Source organism: Drosophila persimilis, unplaced genomic scaffold (genome assembly GCF_003286085.1).
Source record: "Drosophila persimilis strain 14011-0111.01,24,50 unplaced genomic scaffold, DperRS2 tig00000002-arrow-pilon, whole genome shotgun sequence".
Classification (NCBI taxonomy): Eukaryota; Metazoa; Arthropoda; class Insecta; order Diptera; family Drosophilidae; genus Drosophila; species Drosophila persimilis.
The window spans coordinates 8,819,453-8,837,007 of record NW_020825289.1 but is presented as its reverse complement, the minus strand read 5'-3'; the positions used below and the strand labels follow the sequence as shown (position 1 = coordinate 8,837,007).

General features: G+C 47.8%; 1 protein-coding gene across 3 annotated transcripts in view; it reads right to left on the bottom strand.

Moving 5' to 3' along the window:
* Nucleotides 1–9,537: 9,537 nt before the first annotated feature.
* The window catches only part of LOC6590069, a 79,061-nt gene continuing 71,043 nt past the window's right edge, over nt 9,538–17,555 (bottom strand). For all 3 annotated transcript variants that reach the window (XM_026986167.1, XM_026986168.1, XM_002016245.2), the window contains 4 exons: nt 12,161–13,329; nt 10,750–12,087; nt 9,973–10,679; nt 9,538–9,793 (listed from right to left, as the gene is read on the bottom strand). In XM_026986167.1, coding sequence (XP_026841968.1) covers nt 10,214–10,679; nt 10,750–12,087; nt 12,161–12,777 — 2,421 coding nt within the window. In that variant the 5' untranslated portion in view covers nt 12,778–13,329 and the 3' untranslated portion in view covers nt 9,538–9,793; nt 9,973–10,213. The remainder of the gene's footprint in view (nt 9,794–9,972; nt 10,680–10,749; nt 12,088–12,160; nt 13,330–17,555) is intronic.

Sequence of the window (17,555 nt, the reverse complement as noted above, 5' to 3'; positions counted from 1 at the left end):
CCCAGAAATAACAACAAAAAATGACTCGAAACGAAAGCGATCTGCAAAGGGTCGAGACTATAAATACCCTGCATTTAGGGTACGACTTCTAGATGTGATTTTTGTGCGGCTCTTGGGGATCTGTGGACAGTAAAAACACATGTTTTTATTCATTTAAATATTTGTGTCATAACGATTATAAGATTAGCTGAAAAGAGCAGGCCTATTAAGTCCATCCCCTGTAAGCAGCTCCAGTCTTGTATTACCAGGTGGACAAACAGGGTGTCTAATTATCATACCCCCAAGATGGGTATAAAGGTATGCGAAGACAAGAGAGTGTGAGAGACTGAAAGGAATCCCATCAATGCCCTGTCTCCAGGTATTGTATATTGAACGCATCAATGCCGTATCCCTTATCGAGTTTCAAGTACTATGTTCGACTCGCAGTATGCCAGACGCTACCTATCGCTCAGTCTCAAGGATAACATATACAATCTTATAGCATCCAATATACAATGAGTCGAATTCATATTATAATGCACTGTCCTGGCAAATCCCTAACCGATTTTCACTACTTTAAATCAAAGCCGCTGCGAAAGTTAAAGAAAGCATATGCCGACATCCATGGGCTGTGCCTGGACCGCCTAGTTTTTCGCGCTGGAGGGGAATTGGTTGGGGATAACGCTACGGCCAACAGCTTGTCGCTCCGCAACAATACTGTCATCGATGTCACCATTCGAGACGAGAATGAGGTCTAATTATATTCTCAATTTTTGTTATCCAAGCTAAAATGTACCATATCGTATGATTATATATAAAAGGCGGCACATGTGCTGTACTGGAATCTGGAATCTGGGAACTGGTAACCCTCTTACCTTCCCCTTCCCCTTCCCCTTCGTTTTGGTTCGTTTGGGGCGCAAAAGTGCAAAGCGTTTTTATGCTGGCGATTATTACGCTTGATCCTGAAGCACCAAAGGGTCAATTGATGTTTGTGATGACGCTGAATTGAGCTGATGTTGCCCCCTGTCCGCTGTCCGCTGTCTGCGCTGTCTGCTGCTACATGCAGCAACATCAACAACATTGTGGTTTGTGGCCCGCAATTTGCTTCGGAATTTTAAGCAGCACGGCCATCGTCATCCTCGTCATAGGCGAATATACCCCCCCTCCGCGTTTCTCCATTTTTTTCCAGCATTTTTTTCTGTGTTTTTGTTTTTGCTGCTGCCAAAAATTGCATTGCTTTTGCTGGAAGCGATAAAGCTTCAGCTGCAATGCTCCTTTTGTGGTCAAGCCATTTGATATATCACTGCACTGCCGCAGCGAGCCCTGGAACCCCATTTGTGCAGCACGGAACGGAACGGCACAGAGCCCACTCTGTGGCCTGGCTAATCAAGGCTGGAGCTGTGGGGCTTCATCGGCTGATCGGTGCGGTTCTCATGACGCTTTTGATATAGAAATTATTACAAATTTTGGAGGCTGGCTGGGAAAGTGATCGATTGAATTGATTGGAGATGGTAAAAGATGTCAAGAATTCCATATAATCCCGTGTGTTGCCCAAGAAAGACGGTTCTTTTTTCAAGTATTATAAATCAGAATCTCATTATTGAAGATTCTTCTGAAAATTAATGGTAAGTAAGTACTCAAGTTTATGCTATGATTGCTAGATGATTGTCCCATAAAATTCTGTACAATTCCAGGTTTTGTATGCCATATCGGTATCTTATTATAAAAGATAATGCATCGCAAAGCAGAGAGTGTACCATTTTGTACAATTTAGGTACACTTTTTGCTGTCAGCAGTCGTAAATCTAAAGAGCTTTTGCTTAAAAGCTTAATTTCGATCAATTACCATCCATGCCCCCAACCTATCTTTCTCCATCTCTCTCTATCTCTGTCTGTCTGGCTCTGGTGTACCAGCGATCTCTTCCTCATATCATATTTGATGGGACCAGGCATTGGAGCTGGCCATGTTGCTGCTGTCCAGCATGTAATTATATTAGCATGATCTATGCCATTATGCACATACACATCCACATCGATATAGTGCAATTAGTGCATCAGCAGGAGGGGCAGCGAGGAGGAACAAGCTGAACTATCGGCTAAAACAATATGGCCAGCGGGCGTTTATGGCCAACGACAGGCTATTATTGACGCCACTCGAATGGACTCGAGTGGACCAAGTGGATGGACAGGCACTGGCGCTGGCACTGGCACTGGCACTGGCGCTGGCCCTGGTCTAGGCCAAAACGGGACGCACTGGCCATCATCGGTTGCGTTGCGGCCCGATGTGGCTGATGCTGCATGCAAATTGTGCTGCAGCGTGACAAGAGGCTGATCGGGGCCAGAGGAGTGGCTAAAGTACAAAGAACATTGAGCGTTGAAATGGCGCCCTCTCCAGCTAGCTAGCAGTCATAAACACGCACTAATTGCAGCCATGATTTGTTGCACACTACATTAATGGCGCTCGCAGGACCCGCAGCAGCAACAGCAGCAGCAACAGCAACTCAAATCGAAGCCTAATTGCCTATAAATGGTAGCTTTCGTTGCAGCAGCAACAAAATGTGGCGACATCAAACGTAAAGCTTTCAACATCAAACAGAACAACAGAAGAACGGAACACAGCGTTAGCGACAGCAACACGAGCAGCATGTTGGCGACACCGCAGCCACATGAGAGACATCGGCCGACTGGGTAAAAGTCCGTTTGATTTACAAACAAAATTTAGCAAAAATACACAAGTTGAGGCACTACTCGTAAAAGTGATGTTGCTGCCGCTGTTCTCCACCGATGTGCCCGCTGCTGCTGCTGCTGCCACTAGTCTCCTCCAATGTTGCTGATGTTCCTTCTGGCCATACAATTAGGCGCGAGATGAATGTCTGGCCCTGTCCAGGCGGGGTGGTCCTCTGTGTCGCCAGCGTGGCGATCGATGGATGCATTGATATACAAATCGATTGCTTGATCTCTCACTTGCAGCAGCAACCGGGGCAAAAAAAAAAAGAGCAGCTCGCGTGGTCAGCGCCAATTACTTAGAGCATACTCGTATCAATTATATTACAGCAATGGATTTTAAAATAAATGGCCAGAATGATAGCCCGAGTCTGGCTCCAGGAGCCCAGTTCCATGGGGTTTTCGTTGCTGCACAGAAAGAAACGATACCATAACCATATACCAAACCAGTTGTAGATTATGATTTGTTTGGATTCTTCTACATTTAATGGAAACTCGACTGAGATCTTCATATACATATGTATGTATATTTTGTTCAGTGTAATCGTACTGCTGTAATTGAACTGCGAAATTATTATTTTGTGCATTTGCGATTGCCAGTGCCTACTGGAACTCCACTGCACTCCACTCCGCTCCAGTCCAACTCTATCGAGCCCATCTCTGGCTCCTGCCCTACGAGCATACCAGCCCGGGTCCCGCCCTGCGCCTCTGTTCATATGTTTTCATTACTTTTTTTTCCCCCCATTATGCGTGTACGTGACGCACAATTTGAAATTGCCAGAGCTTATAAGCCGGATACCGAGCGACCGAATGCACACAATTCCAACATTGACTTGCACCTCAGTGGTGCCTGCTGCCTGCTGCCTGAAGCCTGCAGCTTTGGCTGCTCCTCCATCTTCAACTTTTGGTGCTGCAGCTCCTCCCCAAGCCAGGTACCAGGTCCAACCCAGCCGTGGATCGTCGCGCCGTCTGTTTGTGGCTTTTGTTTGCTGTACAAGTTTACAATTTTAATGCACTGCCACTTGACTGTTGACAGTGGTGCAACACGCCGAGCCGGGCCGGGCCGGGCCGGGCCAAAACCAAAACGAAGCCGGGCCGAAGGCGAGTGTGCTGGCTTATTGATTTTATGCTCTGTACGTGCACCCAACCTTGCCGGTAGTCGCCCCTGGTGATGTTGCTGTGGTGGCTGCTGCATTTAGCCCTCATTTCGCACATGCCCCAAATGCATGTTTTAGCTTTCTGTGGAAGGAATCATCAGAGTGGAGAGTAAACGCCGATTCATAATGTCAAAGCAGGTACAGGATATGCATTTAGATGATGGAGATACAGGAACCTCTTCCAGACTAAGATTGGATGCCGCAAGACGGGATGAGATCTTAAATTAGATAGAAATATCAATATTTTCATTTTCTAATTAGACAAAAGTACCTATTATTTTCAATGTTGGTGTTGGAGTCGGTCGTTGGTCACCTCTATCTGATTGACCCACACTCCATTGCATTGAATCCATTACCCCGATTCTGGTGGCCCCCAAAAAAGGGCTAGCAAGAGATTCCTTTGACCACGTCGTTCGGGTGCAGCAATTGCGAGCACCTGGATATGATTGAAATTGAAGTACTCGAAGGTAACGAGGCAGCAACGAACATGGCCTCCATATCAAACGGGCATCAAACAATTTCAAATGGATCGAATGAGAAATCAACAGAGTTGGCCAATTGCTGGGATTGCTGTTGCTGCAGCTGGGATGTTGCTGTTGTTGTTGCTTTGCTGCTTTGCTGCTTTGTATGCATGCAATGAACGTGATCGGTTGCAATTTCAGCGACTTGAGAACAAAGTGGGCAAATGCTGTTCCCGAGTCGATCGAGTAGCAGAGTGGAGCGGACAATGTTGCGCAGACGCACAGAAGCAACAAACAGCCTGCCGCTGAAGCTGAAGCTGACGCTGACGCTGATGCCCGAGATGCTGCCACATTTCACTTGGTCCCCGTACCGATGATTGAAATTCTAAGACCAGGGACTGGTACTCCTCATTCTCTGGGACGGTGACGGTGACGGTGACGGTGACGGTGACGCGGAGACCGATTCGAAGACCAAGTCAAAGTCAAAGTCAAAGTCGAAGAGCAAGTCCAAGACCAAAGTTGTTTGAGGTTGAGTTGACCTTTTCGCATGAGAATCATCGATGATGGATGCACTGCCAGGCCAACTTGATCTGGACCTCAGAAAGAGATAGATAGAGGCAGTCTTGGTTGGAAAAAAGAGACAGCTTTAGCTGTCAGTACGTGCAAGCACCGTCATGGGGCAATTTAAGTGGAAGGAAAGTTTGTTTGTAGTACTCGTATTCTTCGTCTTCTATTTTTTGGGCCTTGCATACACATCTACACACATTCCCATCGATCGCCTGTCATGCCACAGTACAGTGGTAGCCCAGAATAGTGAACTATAGCTAATAATGAGCATCAGAAATGCACACATTCCAATTGGTGGACTGTCAAAGGGCAGTGGTAGTAATACTGAGCAATCTGCGTTTCCATTGAGTGCCCACTGTATGCACCACGCGACAGATAATTGCGATCACCTAGGTAGATTGAGAACGGGAGAGGGAAGGCAAAGGCAAGCCTGGAATCGAACTTCGTCAATGCTGTTCGTCGTCGTCGTTGTCGTCGTCTTCGTTGTCGTAGTCGTTCCATCGTGGAATTTCACAGCAGAGCATGGAAATTTGTTCGATACCTTGTTGTCCTCTCCTCTCACCTGGGCTCCCCTCCCTGCTCAGCTACACTACGCTCTTCTGTCTTTCTACTGTTTGCACTTCCCTTCCCGATCACCTGATCAATCTTCCCTTTGCATTCTCTTTCCCTCGCACTGCTCGTACCCCATCGGTTTCTGTGTTTGTTTGATTTGGATTTGATTTGATTTCGCCAGCAACAGTTCTTCCTTCTTCTTCTGTTCCTCTCTGCTCCTCTCTGTTTATCTCCCCCTCCACCAGCCACCAGTGGCTTATTCAAATGCTCTCTGCACAGTTTCTTGACCTTTTCGCGTGCCGTGTGACGTGGACGCAGTCGTCGTCGCCGTCGCCGTCTACAATTGTAACTGCACATGCGCGCGCCTTGTTCCTCTGCTTCCTCTATTCCTTCTGCTACCTCTGTTCCGTTCCCGTTGCTGCTCTTCCACCGCCCCCAAATTGGCAATTTTGCTGCTTTGGCAGCGCGTCCTTTCCTTCTCGCTCTCGCTCTCGCTGCCGAAGCTGCTGCTGTTGTTGCTGCTGCGGGAAATGCGATTGACGGTAATTGGTTGACGTTTGTCTTATTTAAATTTGTTTTCTTTGGGATTTTTTCCCCTACGTCGCTGCCGCTGCCGCTGCTGATTCTACTCCCGCTTGGCTCTTGCACGCTCTCATGACTGATGCCCTACCCAAAACTAAGCATACAGATTTTTATAGGCTGGCTGGAAAGGAGATTAATCTGAGTTTCACATATGATACTAATTTTACAGAAATTTAACGATTGCCTGTTAACGATTAATAATTCCATTTACATTCTCACTGCTCCCTAGTGTAGCGCATCTAGTAATCGTTGTGGCTGCCAGAGTTCTTTCGGCTATTCTCGTTTCCTTTATGGACTCTTCTCCCGAGCTGCTGCTGCTCTCTGCTCTCGTCTGCAGTCCGTGGAGCGAGCGGCGTGCAGCTTTAATTGAAATGAAATGAGTTTCGTCGATTTGTGTTCTAGGAATTTGTTTTTTGATTGTTTTCTTGTAAATTTGAATGATTATCGAGGCAGTTGCAGCAGTTGTTTCTTCTGCAGTTGTTCCTGTTGCTGTGTTTGCAGCAGTTGCGCAATTGCCGCCGAAGAGAAGTAAACCAAACAAGTCGTTAAAGCACCCCCCCTCCCGCGCTCGTAATTGCAGATCAGATGGATCAAAGACCCCTACACACAGAAAAGACACATCATTGCAGGTACTATGTGTGAGTACAGTACGTCAAGAAAGTGTTGTACATATAATTTAGTATACTTACTGGACACACTGTACAGATAAACACGTGTAATTTGTTTGTGAAACTTATAGAGATGTCTCTTTTTCTCAATATCCTCCTCTATAGACTGCGTAATTGAGCGGCGGGAACTTTTAATTGCATGGCGGAAGCGTTTTCGAACTGGGCCACGATTTACCCAGAATCAAAAGAAGACAAAGATTAAGAGAAGCCGAACGCTGCAGCAGAATGGAAGGCAATTTGTTACCGCTATACCGATATCGCCACGCATCCCGTATATCGCGATAAAGCTGCACGCTAAACGAAGCCACTTCCTCAAAATAAACATTCGCTGGAGCACAGAAAGAGAGGGGAAACAGAAGAATAGCGAAGAGCAGCATGCAAGAGAGACAGAGAAAACACAGAGTCCATAGCTCTGGCAAGATTGAAACCGAAACTGATGCGTAGTTTAGGGCGATTTACACACAGTTTAAACAGACATCCAGATACAAATCGCCCAGAAGAGATCTTTCACAGGAGTGTTGGTATGGGGCAGCTGCTTGGATGCCGGTCCGGGGCCAGATGCAGTCTTCCTGGTGCCATAACTGTAGCAAATGGCTGGGCAACATGCAGGTCTCTTCCCGTCAGAGCCTCAGACAGAACCCGAGACTCTGTGGGACCCAAAGGTCTATGGCGTAGGCGTCTGTTGTTGTTATAAATTGCACATTTGATGAGCAGAGAATCGTTTATGGGTTGGTTTTGTTCTCCCTGCCCCACACCCTCCCCGACGGACCCCAGGCCCACAGCTGTGCGAGGCGATCCACACTGTGTAGAGTTTTCTCTCTGTCCTCTGGTGTCCCTCTCCCCGGTTGCATGCGGCTGATTAATTGTGGCAACGTCATAAACGTGATGATATCGCAATGTAAGCGCATTTTTCATGTTATTCAATTCGTTGCCCCCAGCTCCAGCTCCAGCTCCAGATACAGTTCCTGCCACAGACACAGGCACAGCCCCAGCACCAGCATCAGCAAAAGCCCCAGCACCAGCATCGAATGGAGACTACAATGTATTTGCATATAGCATTACGAAAGATTTGAACAACGAACTCGCCTGCCGGAGTGGAGTCTCTCGATATTGCAACTAATTACGAGTATTAACGCAATTTGGTCTTCATAAAACATTCGGTTCCGCATTGCCACCATCCCAACAACCCCAACCCCTACCCCGGGCAATTGAGATTTAATTTGATTCTTTGCCCAAACCCGGACAGGTGTCTATGAGGCAGGTGTTTCGCCTCATTGTCTCGGCCAGGAAGCATTTGGCATGCGTTCATTTATTTAAACTGATTTCGTTTTTCTCTCTCCTTCGCTCTCCTTCGGATTTCCTTTTATTTTTAGAAAACTGCGCAATTTTCATTGATTTTGGTCAGACCGGGTCTGCTTTTTGTTGCTCAGATCGTTTACGACTTGGTACAAACAACAATAAGTAATATACAGAGTTATGTGTGATCACATCGTACAATATATTATAGAATTTCGTGTCGGGAATTTATAATTTCCATTCGCTTAGATTCTTTGAGCGGCAGGCACGTTTTGTAACCGAAAATCCATTTGATTTCAAATATTTATGGAAACTCCTATCGCTTTTTTTTTTGGTGCGTTGTAAAGGTCTACCACCTATGAGTGAGTAGGGGGCGATAATTCTGTTGAAGAGGTTTCTATGGTTTGAAAAATAGATCCCAATGGGGTTTAATAGGTTCCTGTTTATAAGATATTCTTCAAAATCGGTTGAAGATACTATCTACCCCTTTTCTTCCTTTTTCACCTTCTGTGAGCTTTCCGTAATCCCCTTTATAGCTCTTCAAATTAGATTCCAATGGGGTTTAACAGGTTCCTGTTTATAAGATATTCTTCAAAATCGGTTGAAGATACTACCTACCCTTTTTCTTCCTTTTTCACCTTTTGTAAGCATTCCGCAATTCCCTTTATAGCTCTTTAAACTTGTTTTCAGCTCTTTGCACACTCTTTGAGCACCGTTTACATTGTTTTTCCATCGGTAAATGATAGAAATTCCCCCTCGTAATCGTTTTCACCTGCTGCTTGGGTCGCACACTTATGGTCCGATCTGGTAATTGTCGACTCGAATGCATTTCCAGACCATTTACCTTTCATTGGGGATAGTTTCGCCCGCCCACACGCCCAAATGGGCTTTGCATATACATTTATTTATCTGAGACATTTATTTAGACACAAATACAAGTTATATTTCTATAGTATATTGTATAGTATATGGTATGTATGGATACGCTCTATTTGTAGGCCATATAAGCTGCTGTTTGAATACAACTAAAATGTACAGACTAAACGACTAAGACAATGCGTTTTGCGATTTGCGATTTGCCAGCAGAGTGTGTGGTAAAAAGATGAAACTAATTGCTAAACGAGAGCTATTCGATTATATGTAATTGTGGATTGCATTCGATCAACAGTTTGCACAACATCTAAATTATGAGGAGGAAATCGATTGCATTAACTTATAAATTCATTTTAGCTACATTTTAGGTGTGTGTTTGTTTTTTTCCACTAAATGATTACACGGTTATAATCGTAATCGTAATATTTCTTACTTTTTAGTTACACATTGACATTGCCATTCGGTTTTATACACATTTATATATCTATATATATATATACTCGTATATATAGTATGTTTAATCTTTATTTTGTGGCTTTTTTTTGTGAAATTTTCTTGTGTTTTTTTCTCGTATTTGACTGATTCGCATGAATGGCTTTTCCATAAAATTAATAAAATTGGTTTTCCAAGTAATTATTAAATTAAACATAAAATTAAAATCACAATTTTATAGACTTGATGTGTGGGTGTGTGTGTGTGTGTGCGGTGTGTATATTGTTGCTGTGTGTTCTGTCAGCGTTTCTATACGATTCTTCCTTCAAACTCTCCTTTCAGGGGCTTCCTTCAATCATTCATTTAATCGTTTCTATTCCATTTAGATATATTCTTGTTGAATATTTCATTGGAACTTCGGTCGTTCTTGGGGCATAGCAGGGAAAGGCACAATTCAATGTTAATTAAAAATTGCTGCTGCAAGCTATTTAAATTGGTGAAAGCTGCCACAGAGAGAGAGAGAGAGAGAGGTAGAGAGAAATATTAGTTTTCCCAGTTTAATATTTGTTTAATTCAAGTCTCTAGTTTTTGCACGAATTTAATAAGGAAAAAAACAATCAAAACGCAGCACGATTTGCATTGCCACGCCTCCCCAGCAGCCGCCCACCCGTTTGGCACCCACCTGCAGGAACACACACAGCGTTCCAAATGTTTGTAGTTTTCCATCTTATTGTTGGTTGGTTGGGTTGTATTTTGTAGATCTCTCTGTTGTTGGGGGTCGATGGCAGCTAGAAACGAGTTGGTAACGAATCATCATCATTAACATCATCTTCTGCTACTTCCTCATCATCCTCATCATCGTCATCATCTTTAGCTACTTCTACATCATCATCATCATCATCATCATCTTCACCGACAACATCTTAAAGATACAACGTCGCCTGCTGCCTCTGATCGAAATGATGTATATAGAGCTTCTTCTTGGACTTCTCTTTGGATGGCCGCAAGTCCCACACCAGATTCGACAGGCTCCTGGGCCGTGACAAGCGTCGCGTCTTCTTCTCCGGCAGCTTGTTCGAATCGCCCGATGTCCGGCCGCCGCTACGCGACGAGTCCAGCGTCCCCTCGCGCGGATTGTGATGGTTATTGCTGCTGGAGCTGCGGCTGTGCGGATGTGGCATCCCCAAAGCCGTGCCCGGTGCCCCCGACGACAGATAGCCGTGCGCATTGAGGATGCTGCCGCACTTGAGCACCACATCGGGTGGTGTGCCGGGCGATGCGTTCGATGCCGGTACTGCCGCTGCCTTGCCATGGGCTGAGATCGTCGGCGGCGTCATGGGTGTATTATTGTTGTCCGGCGTCAACTGCAGGCTGCTGAGGCTCTTGTACCTACGGAGAGGAATGGATAGATTTCTTGTCTCCCTCGGGGATGTCTGGGATGGTAAAAGCGCATCCTTACCTGATGTGAAACAGCGGCGATTGCGGTTCCAGCGCCTCCTTGGCTGGCAAATGATTGTTGGGCGTCAGCACCTTGCCGTGATGGGGATGCGGATGGGGATGCGCGTGCGGATGGGAGCTGTGCGAGTGGTTGTGCAAGGAGCCATGATGATGGGCAGCTGCCACCGCAGCAGCAGCCGCATTGGCCACAGCATTTGCCGTATTTCCATTAGGGGTCGTCGGCTGTTGTTGCATCTGCAACTGTTGCTGCTGCTGTTGCAGCTGCTGCGGATGGTTGTGACTGTGACTGTGACTATGGCTGTGACTGTGACTGTGAGTGGTGGCGCTGCCGGTGCCGGTGCCGGTGCCCGTGGAGTTGCCGTTGCTGCTGCTCCCGGCACTGTGGGCATTGGCATTCTTGATGTAAAGCTTTGGTAGAGTGGGACGCTGACGCTTCTCCGCCGGCTTCTTGCCGGGTATCGTCTCAATCGGCGGCGGCACCGGCTTTATGTCCTCCTGTATATGGCTGTGGTGATAATGATTCACCATGTGATGGCCATGGCCATGCTGATGCGGATGAGGATGTGGATGCTGGTGCTGATGGGGATGCTGGTGGTGGCCGTTGCCTCCGTTGGCTCCATTGCTGCTGCTATGCTTGTTCGACTCCAGGCTGCTGTAGTTGTTGTTGGCGGAGGAGGAGGCGGCTTGCTGACTCGACTGCTGATGGGGTATGGGGGCACGGATGAGGCTGCAGTAGTTGCCGCTGCCGCTGTCCGTGTGGTGCGACTTGAGTGTGGGCGACTCGCAGATGGGCTCGAAGCGCGCCAGGCCCTTGGAGAGGGGCGTCAGGCCCCGCACATAGTCGTAGATGTGATCGATCTCGTTGTACTCCTCGGCGATCTCGCTGTTCAACGCCTGCTGGTGCTGCTTGGACCAGGAGTCACAGCTGGCGCTCTTGCGCAGCACATAGCCGCTCTCCGCCAGTCCGCTGGCCATGCCCGCGGCCGAGGGCAGCATCACCACCGGCAGCCGATTGCCGCTGCCGTTCCGACTGTGGAACTTGGAGTCCTTCTTCTCCTTCTCGCTCAGCTTGAGATCGACGATCTGCAGGCGATCGCGCGCATCCGCCAACAGGCGCTGGGCCTTTTCCAGGAAGCGCGTGTACTCGATAAAGTGCTCCAGCTGCTCCATGTTCTTGACCCGCTGCAGCTTGATCTTGGCGTTCAGCGGCACTGGCACCAGATCGGTGTCCTTCTGCAGGGGCAGGGCAAAGATCCGATCGATTTCCACGCATCCCAGCAGCCGAAGTTCGGGGACAAAGGGCTGCTTCAGTCCCTTGGGGGCACTGCCATGGACGAGTCTGTGTGTGTTTGGGGTCAAGGATTATAGTAGAGATCCTATGGGGAAGGGAAACCTGGAAACCATTTACTCACCTCACAATGACTGGCATCCGCTTGAGGAGCAGATTCTTGACGGTGTGCACACCGCTGATGCTGTCCTCGCGCGCTATGGCCGAGAACTTGGCTTTGGTATCGAGTGGCAGATTGATGATCTCGTCCTTGATGTTGCGGCACTGCAGGTACTTGCCGTTGTCGTTCATCGTGGTCAGCAGCTCGCCCGCGTGGATGGTGCGGTTCATCTGCTGGCAGCGGAACGTCTCCCGCACAAGGACGCGGGCATTGCGGCGACGCGACAGCTCGAGGACCGAGTCGATGCAGCGCGTCGAGCGGCCATCCTCGCTGAGCAGCTCAAAGTAGCCGCCATAGGTCTCCGGGATGAGCACCTTGGCCCCCACATTGGTGGGCTTGCGACCCTCCTTGATCTTGATGGGTTGGGCGAGGATCTGGTACTTCTTGCCGGCGCTCAGGAACAGCGCCGTGCTCTGCAGCGAGGGGGCCGAGAGCGTGGGCACGCCGAGGGCCTGGTGCTGGCCCTTGAGGATCTTGGCCACCGCCGGCAGGGGTTGCTTGGAGAAGTCGCGCAAATAGACGGGCGTGGCATCGCCGAATCGGGAGGCGGCCAATATGATTTGGCCATCGGTGGCGGCCATGTCGCGGTTGAAGAACGAGAGCAGTTTGCTGCGCGCCAGTTGAACATTAAATGAGAGTAAATTTCATTGGACTGGCTGACGTAGCTGCTCTCCACCCACGGCTCCCTCCTCGGTTTCGCTTCCGTTGCCGCTGCCGCTCGCTTTGCTCTCGTCCTCCTCCTCGGCTTCCAATTCCAACTCCAACTCGTTGGCGTTGATCTGATCCTCGAGAGCGCGCCGCTTGGCCAGCTCCTGTTGGCGCTGTCTCAACAACTGGGCCCCTCGGCTGCAGCAGGCGTGTGCGATGTCTTCGTCGGTGGGCGTGGAGGTGGCAGCTGGCGCCCCCGCTGGATGCGGCTGATACTGATTCTGGTTGTGGTGGTTCTGGTTCGTCAGCAGTCGCGTGGATGTCTGCAGAGCGTAACTGAGATACTGCATTCGGTTCGATTTACTCTCCACCCGCTGGCCACAGTGTGCGAATTCTTCTACAAGCTGCTGCTGCTCTCAGAATCTCTAGCTCTCCAGCAGTTTCGATGTCAGCCTTGGTAGTGTCCTTTATTTGATCTTTGAGTTCTGCAATAGAGATGATTTAAAGACGAAATGAATCAAAATTGCCCAAAAGAAATATAGTCCTATTGCAAAACAAACCAAACGGTAAGTATGGCAGTCGATTAATCGAGCTATCGATTTCCGGTATTTGCATATTTGGTATTTTTTACAATCAAAATAAAAACCCAAAGAAATCCCGCTTGCACCTCTGCCGCGCTGCTGCTGCTGCACGAATGGACATTAGTTGAATGAAATGTTGGTTACAATTTCCACTTTTGGCTCGAACTTAAAATATTTTCCCGTCTCTGCGGATCAGCAGAATCCGCATCAAGTTCTCACACTCGCAGGCGGACACACACACACACAAGCACAGCGCACGGACAGGGTGTTATTTATGAGGCCCATAAAGTAAGGAGACGAAGACGACGACGACGACGAAGACGAAGAAGAAGAAGACGGCAAAGTGCACAAAATGAAAACGCAAGCAGCAAAATGCACACATACATACATATAGAATAGACAAGACGACTGCGACAATGCCCCAAACATCCCATTAACAACATTATGGAGGAGGGGCAGGTGGAGAGGCGAGGCGAGGCGAGCGACAGGAGTCGATATGGCCATGGGCCAACAGAGACCGCTGAACCGACCAACAAATGGCAAGACATTAAAAGTACTTAAAGGATATTTGCATATTTTATGGCCAAACATAAATGTGGCTGATTACAAGAGTCCCCAAGAAGAGGACAGACATCTGCTATGCTGCCATGCAATGCAGATAGAAGCGGCAGATGTGTGCGCGGGCGGCGGTCTGTATTCCCCCCCGCCACCCGATCAATGTTGTGCCATTTGCATATGGCATACAGGTATTACTGGGATATGGCCAGATTCACTCCAGCAAATTAGTTGGCAATTAGCAAAGTGGCCGGGCCGTCGCATCAGCTGGCCAATTGACTTTGGCTTTCGGCCCGGAAGAGCATCCATCTTCTAATTAATTTTCCATTTGAACTGAAACGTGCGTCTGTGGCCCGTCTATAGCCGGTAGCGGCTACCACAGGAATAACGATGGTAACATCGGGAGCAGTTACAGCATCAGCGGCAGCGGCAGCAGCAGCTGCCGTAGTGCCCATAAAGCGACGTTTGCTCATAAAGCATTTAACGAGCCCTCGAGCCTTGGGGGCAACCAAAAACCAGATGCATCTGGAATTAATATTGGCTCATATAACCTGCAAAAATTTAGTTTGTCCGAAAAAGTTATTAAATCTTTTTTAGCCCCTGGCGTACAACCGCGACCATTAACAGGCAACGCGAAAAATTTCCTTAAGGCTGAAAATTTAATTGATTTTTTATGATTCGATTATCGCATACAACTCTGTGTTGGCCCCCAAGCAAGCCTAATCTAACCTCAAATGTTTGCTACACATTTCGCTACTCGTTTCCTTTTTATTTTGTATTTCTGTTTAGTGGATCTGCTTTCCAATTAATTGCCAGACAAAGGCTGAGACGCCAACACGGTCGGCAATTAATTTTCACCATGGAAAGTACCTTTTCCTGGACAGGAAAGCACATAGAGAGCGTCTAATACTTGGCAATTCTCACGCTCAACGTGGCCAAAAGCCTTTTGTAACTTATGTGGAAACGTGACATTTTCTCGGCTACTGGACAAAAATTGATGCCGCCGCCATCGTCTCGGAGTCTCGGCTGCCGAGCAGGAGAGGATTGGTATTGGTCCAGCAACAGCCATCGACCGACCGACCGGCCGACCGGCCGACCGACCGACTTGTTTCCTGGCTTGTACGTGTCTGGATTTTTTTCCTGCTCGTTTCTGTTTTATTGTTGCTGCTGTTCTTCTTTCCTTTACTCTCCTTTTTTGCTGCTGTTGTTGTTTGTAAGTTTTGATGTCACACAATGACACAGTTTCACGTGCGGAGTGCTCGTAATTTGTATTTGGCCTCGTCTCGCATTTACGTTGATCTCATCGAAAATGTCTTAATTAATTTGTGCGCTGAGGCGCCCCAACGGGAAAGTGGCACAACAGAGCAGAGCAGCCTGCCACTAGCCACCAGCCACCGACCGACCTGAAGATCCAAGCTGACAAAAAAAAGAAGGAAATACAGGCTGCAGAGGAAGGGAAGAAACCCACTTAATTTATGACTGGCACGACACATACTCGAAAGATGACTTCGCATGAAGCCCCACAAAAGGCTTACAATTTTTTGCAGACGCTTTTTTTTTTTGTTTTGCCTTTGCGGAATCCTTTTCAACATCCTGCTTGCCTGCCTGCCACAGTTTGATGGCCCCGAGTGTCGTCTGCCTGTTGCACTGTCTGCTACCAAGCCCCCGGGAGGAACTAGAGTCTACCCCAGGCGAAACACTTGAGCAAATGAAGCCCCCAAAGAGTCAATATGTGTAAGCGAGTGCTGCAGATCAGGGCAAAACAGGGAGAGTTATGCTTATGAAAGATATGTACACACATATGTATGTAACCCAAGACGCAGCCCGAGCACATAATGAGATACGCAACAGCTTCAAAAAATAAACCAAAAAGCAACAACAACTGCAAAAAGAAGAGAACGAAACGGAAAGCAGTTGGAAAGAAAAGAAAAGGAAGTGGACAAGAATAAACGACTAGTCGATACGCTGTAAAAGCATATCGATATTGATCAATAAAATACTTCTACTCGTTTCGCCATTTCACTATCGATGCATTCATAGAATATCGATATTAGTTTTGGGTTAATTTCTGGGATCAACAAGGGTCACACTATTGTCTTGTGCGCTCTTTAAACAACCGTTGCTACCGCCGCGCCCCGCGTAAAATGCGAAAAAGTGAATACTGTGTTTTTTTAATTGTGTCGAAATCCCGGACCAAATATAATAGCCTGGTGCTACCCTAGGGACACAGGCTGCAAGCGAAATAAAAGGAGTCGAAGGCAAGTGCGATAAAAGCAACGTCAAAAGGATTAGAGGGCTGTGCAGCTGTAAATCCACGTACGTATGTGGGCTTTTGCGAGTGTGCGGTTGTGTGTGTGTGTGTGTGTGTGCAAACAGAACATGTCTGCGCATAGGTGGGTGGCGTGACATGGCTTGACGTTGCCTTCGGCTTTTGTTTGTCCCGAACAAAAGCCAGAACTAGCAAAAGCGGGAAGAAAGGCACAGCGGCTGCCGGGCGGGGCAAAGGAAGTAGAAAAGGAAAAGTGTAAGGAGCACGACCTGCTTGTAAGCCAAAGAGCTCATAAAAGGAAACACCCATACATGTACACACATGCTGGCACCGAGCCCGAGTGTGGGTTCGTGGGTGCATGTGTGTGTGTGTGTGTGTCACATTAATCACACTAAAGAGTTTTACAAAATGCAACCCAACTCCGTCGCTGACTGCACCGAAAAGGAGAACCAACAGATTTTGTAGTGTAGTTGTAGTTGTAGCTGTAGCTGTAGCTTTTGCTGTTGTCACCACTTTAAGCTGCGGCTTAAAAATTCTGCGCCCGTCTCAGGGAAGCCGCTTAGGCAACGCCAACGAGCCACCCAAGGCGTTTTTTTTTGGAAGGTGAGGCATCTCAAGAGTGCGCTCCCCACAACAGGTGCCTATTTTGATCCAATTGCGTGACAAAGAGAGCGCGCGAGTGGGAAGTGTGCGAATGCACCTTGATATACCTCCTTCAGTGCTCTTCAATTATACTCCCCCTACAAGTCTTCACTCTCTCTTTGCACTAAAACCCTCTCCACTCAGCACTCACCACTCTCCGCCCTCCGCTCTTTGATATTCCTCCTGCATAAATGCACTATTCCTGCCAAGGCGACGCTTTTTATGCTTCTCTTTCTTCGTTTTTCTTTATTTGATTTCATTTCAGTTTTGTCAAGCATTTTTCTGTGGCGCAGAGGAGCACCTTCTTCAGCCAGAGCATCCACAGTGCTCCACTCCTTCCACTCTCGCAGCTCTCGATTCTCTCCGCTCCCACTCCGGCTCTCAGTCGCCTTATTATGCCGTTCTTAGCACTTTTGATTACTTTTTATCCGCTTTGGCCGCGGGTTTCATAGCTTACAGCTTTGTGGCTTATATTTATTCCCTATCCCACCCCACCTCCCTCTCTCGTTCTCTCTCTCTCTCTCTCGGCGTGACTAATGACGTGCCGGACCCTGGACAACGCTTGAGTTTGTTTAGTCGCCATCTCCCTTCCTCTACCCCTTCGCCCTATCCATCGTCGTGATGTAAATAAATGAAATAATATTCCCTTGCCTGGTTGTCCCGC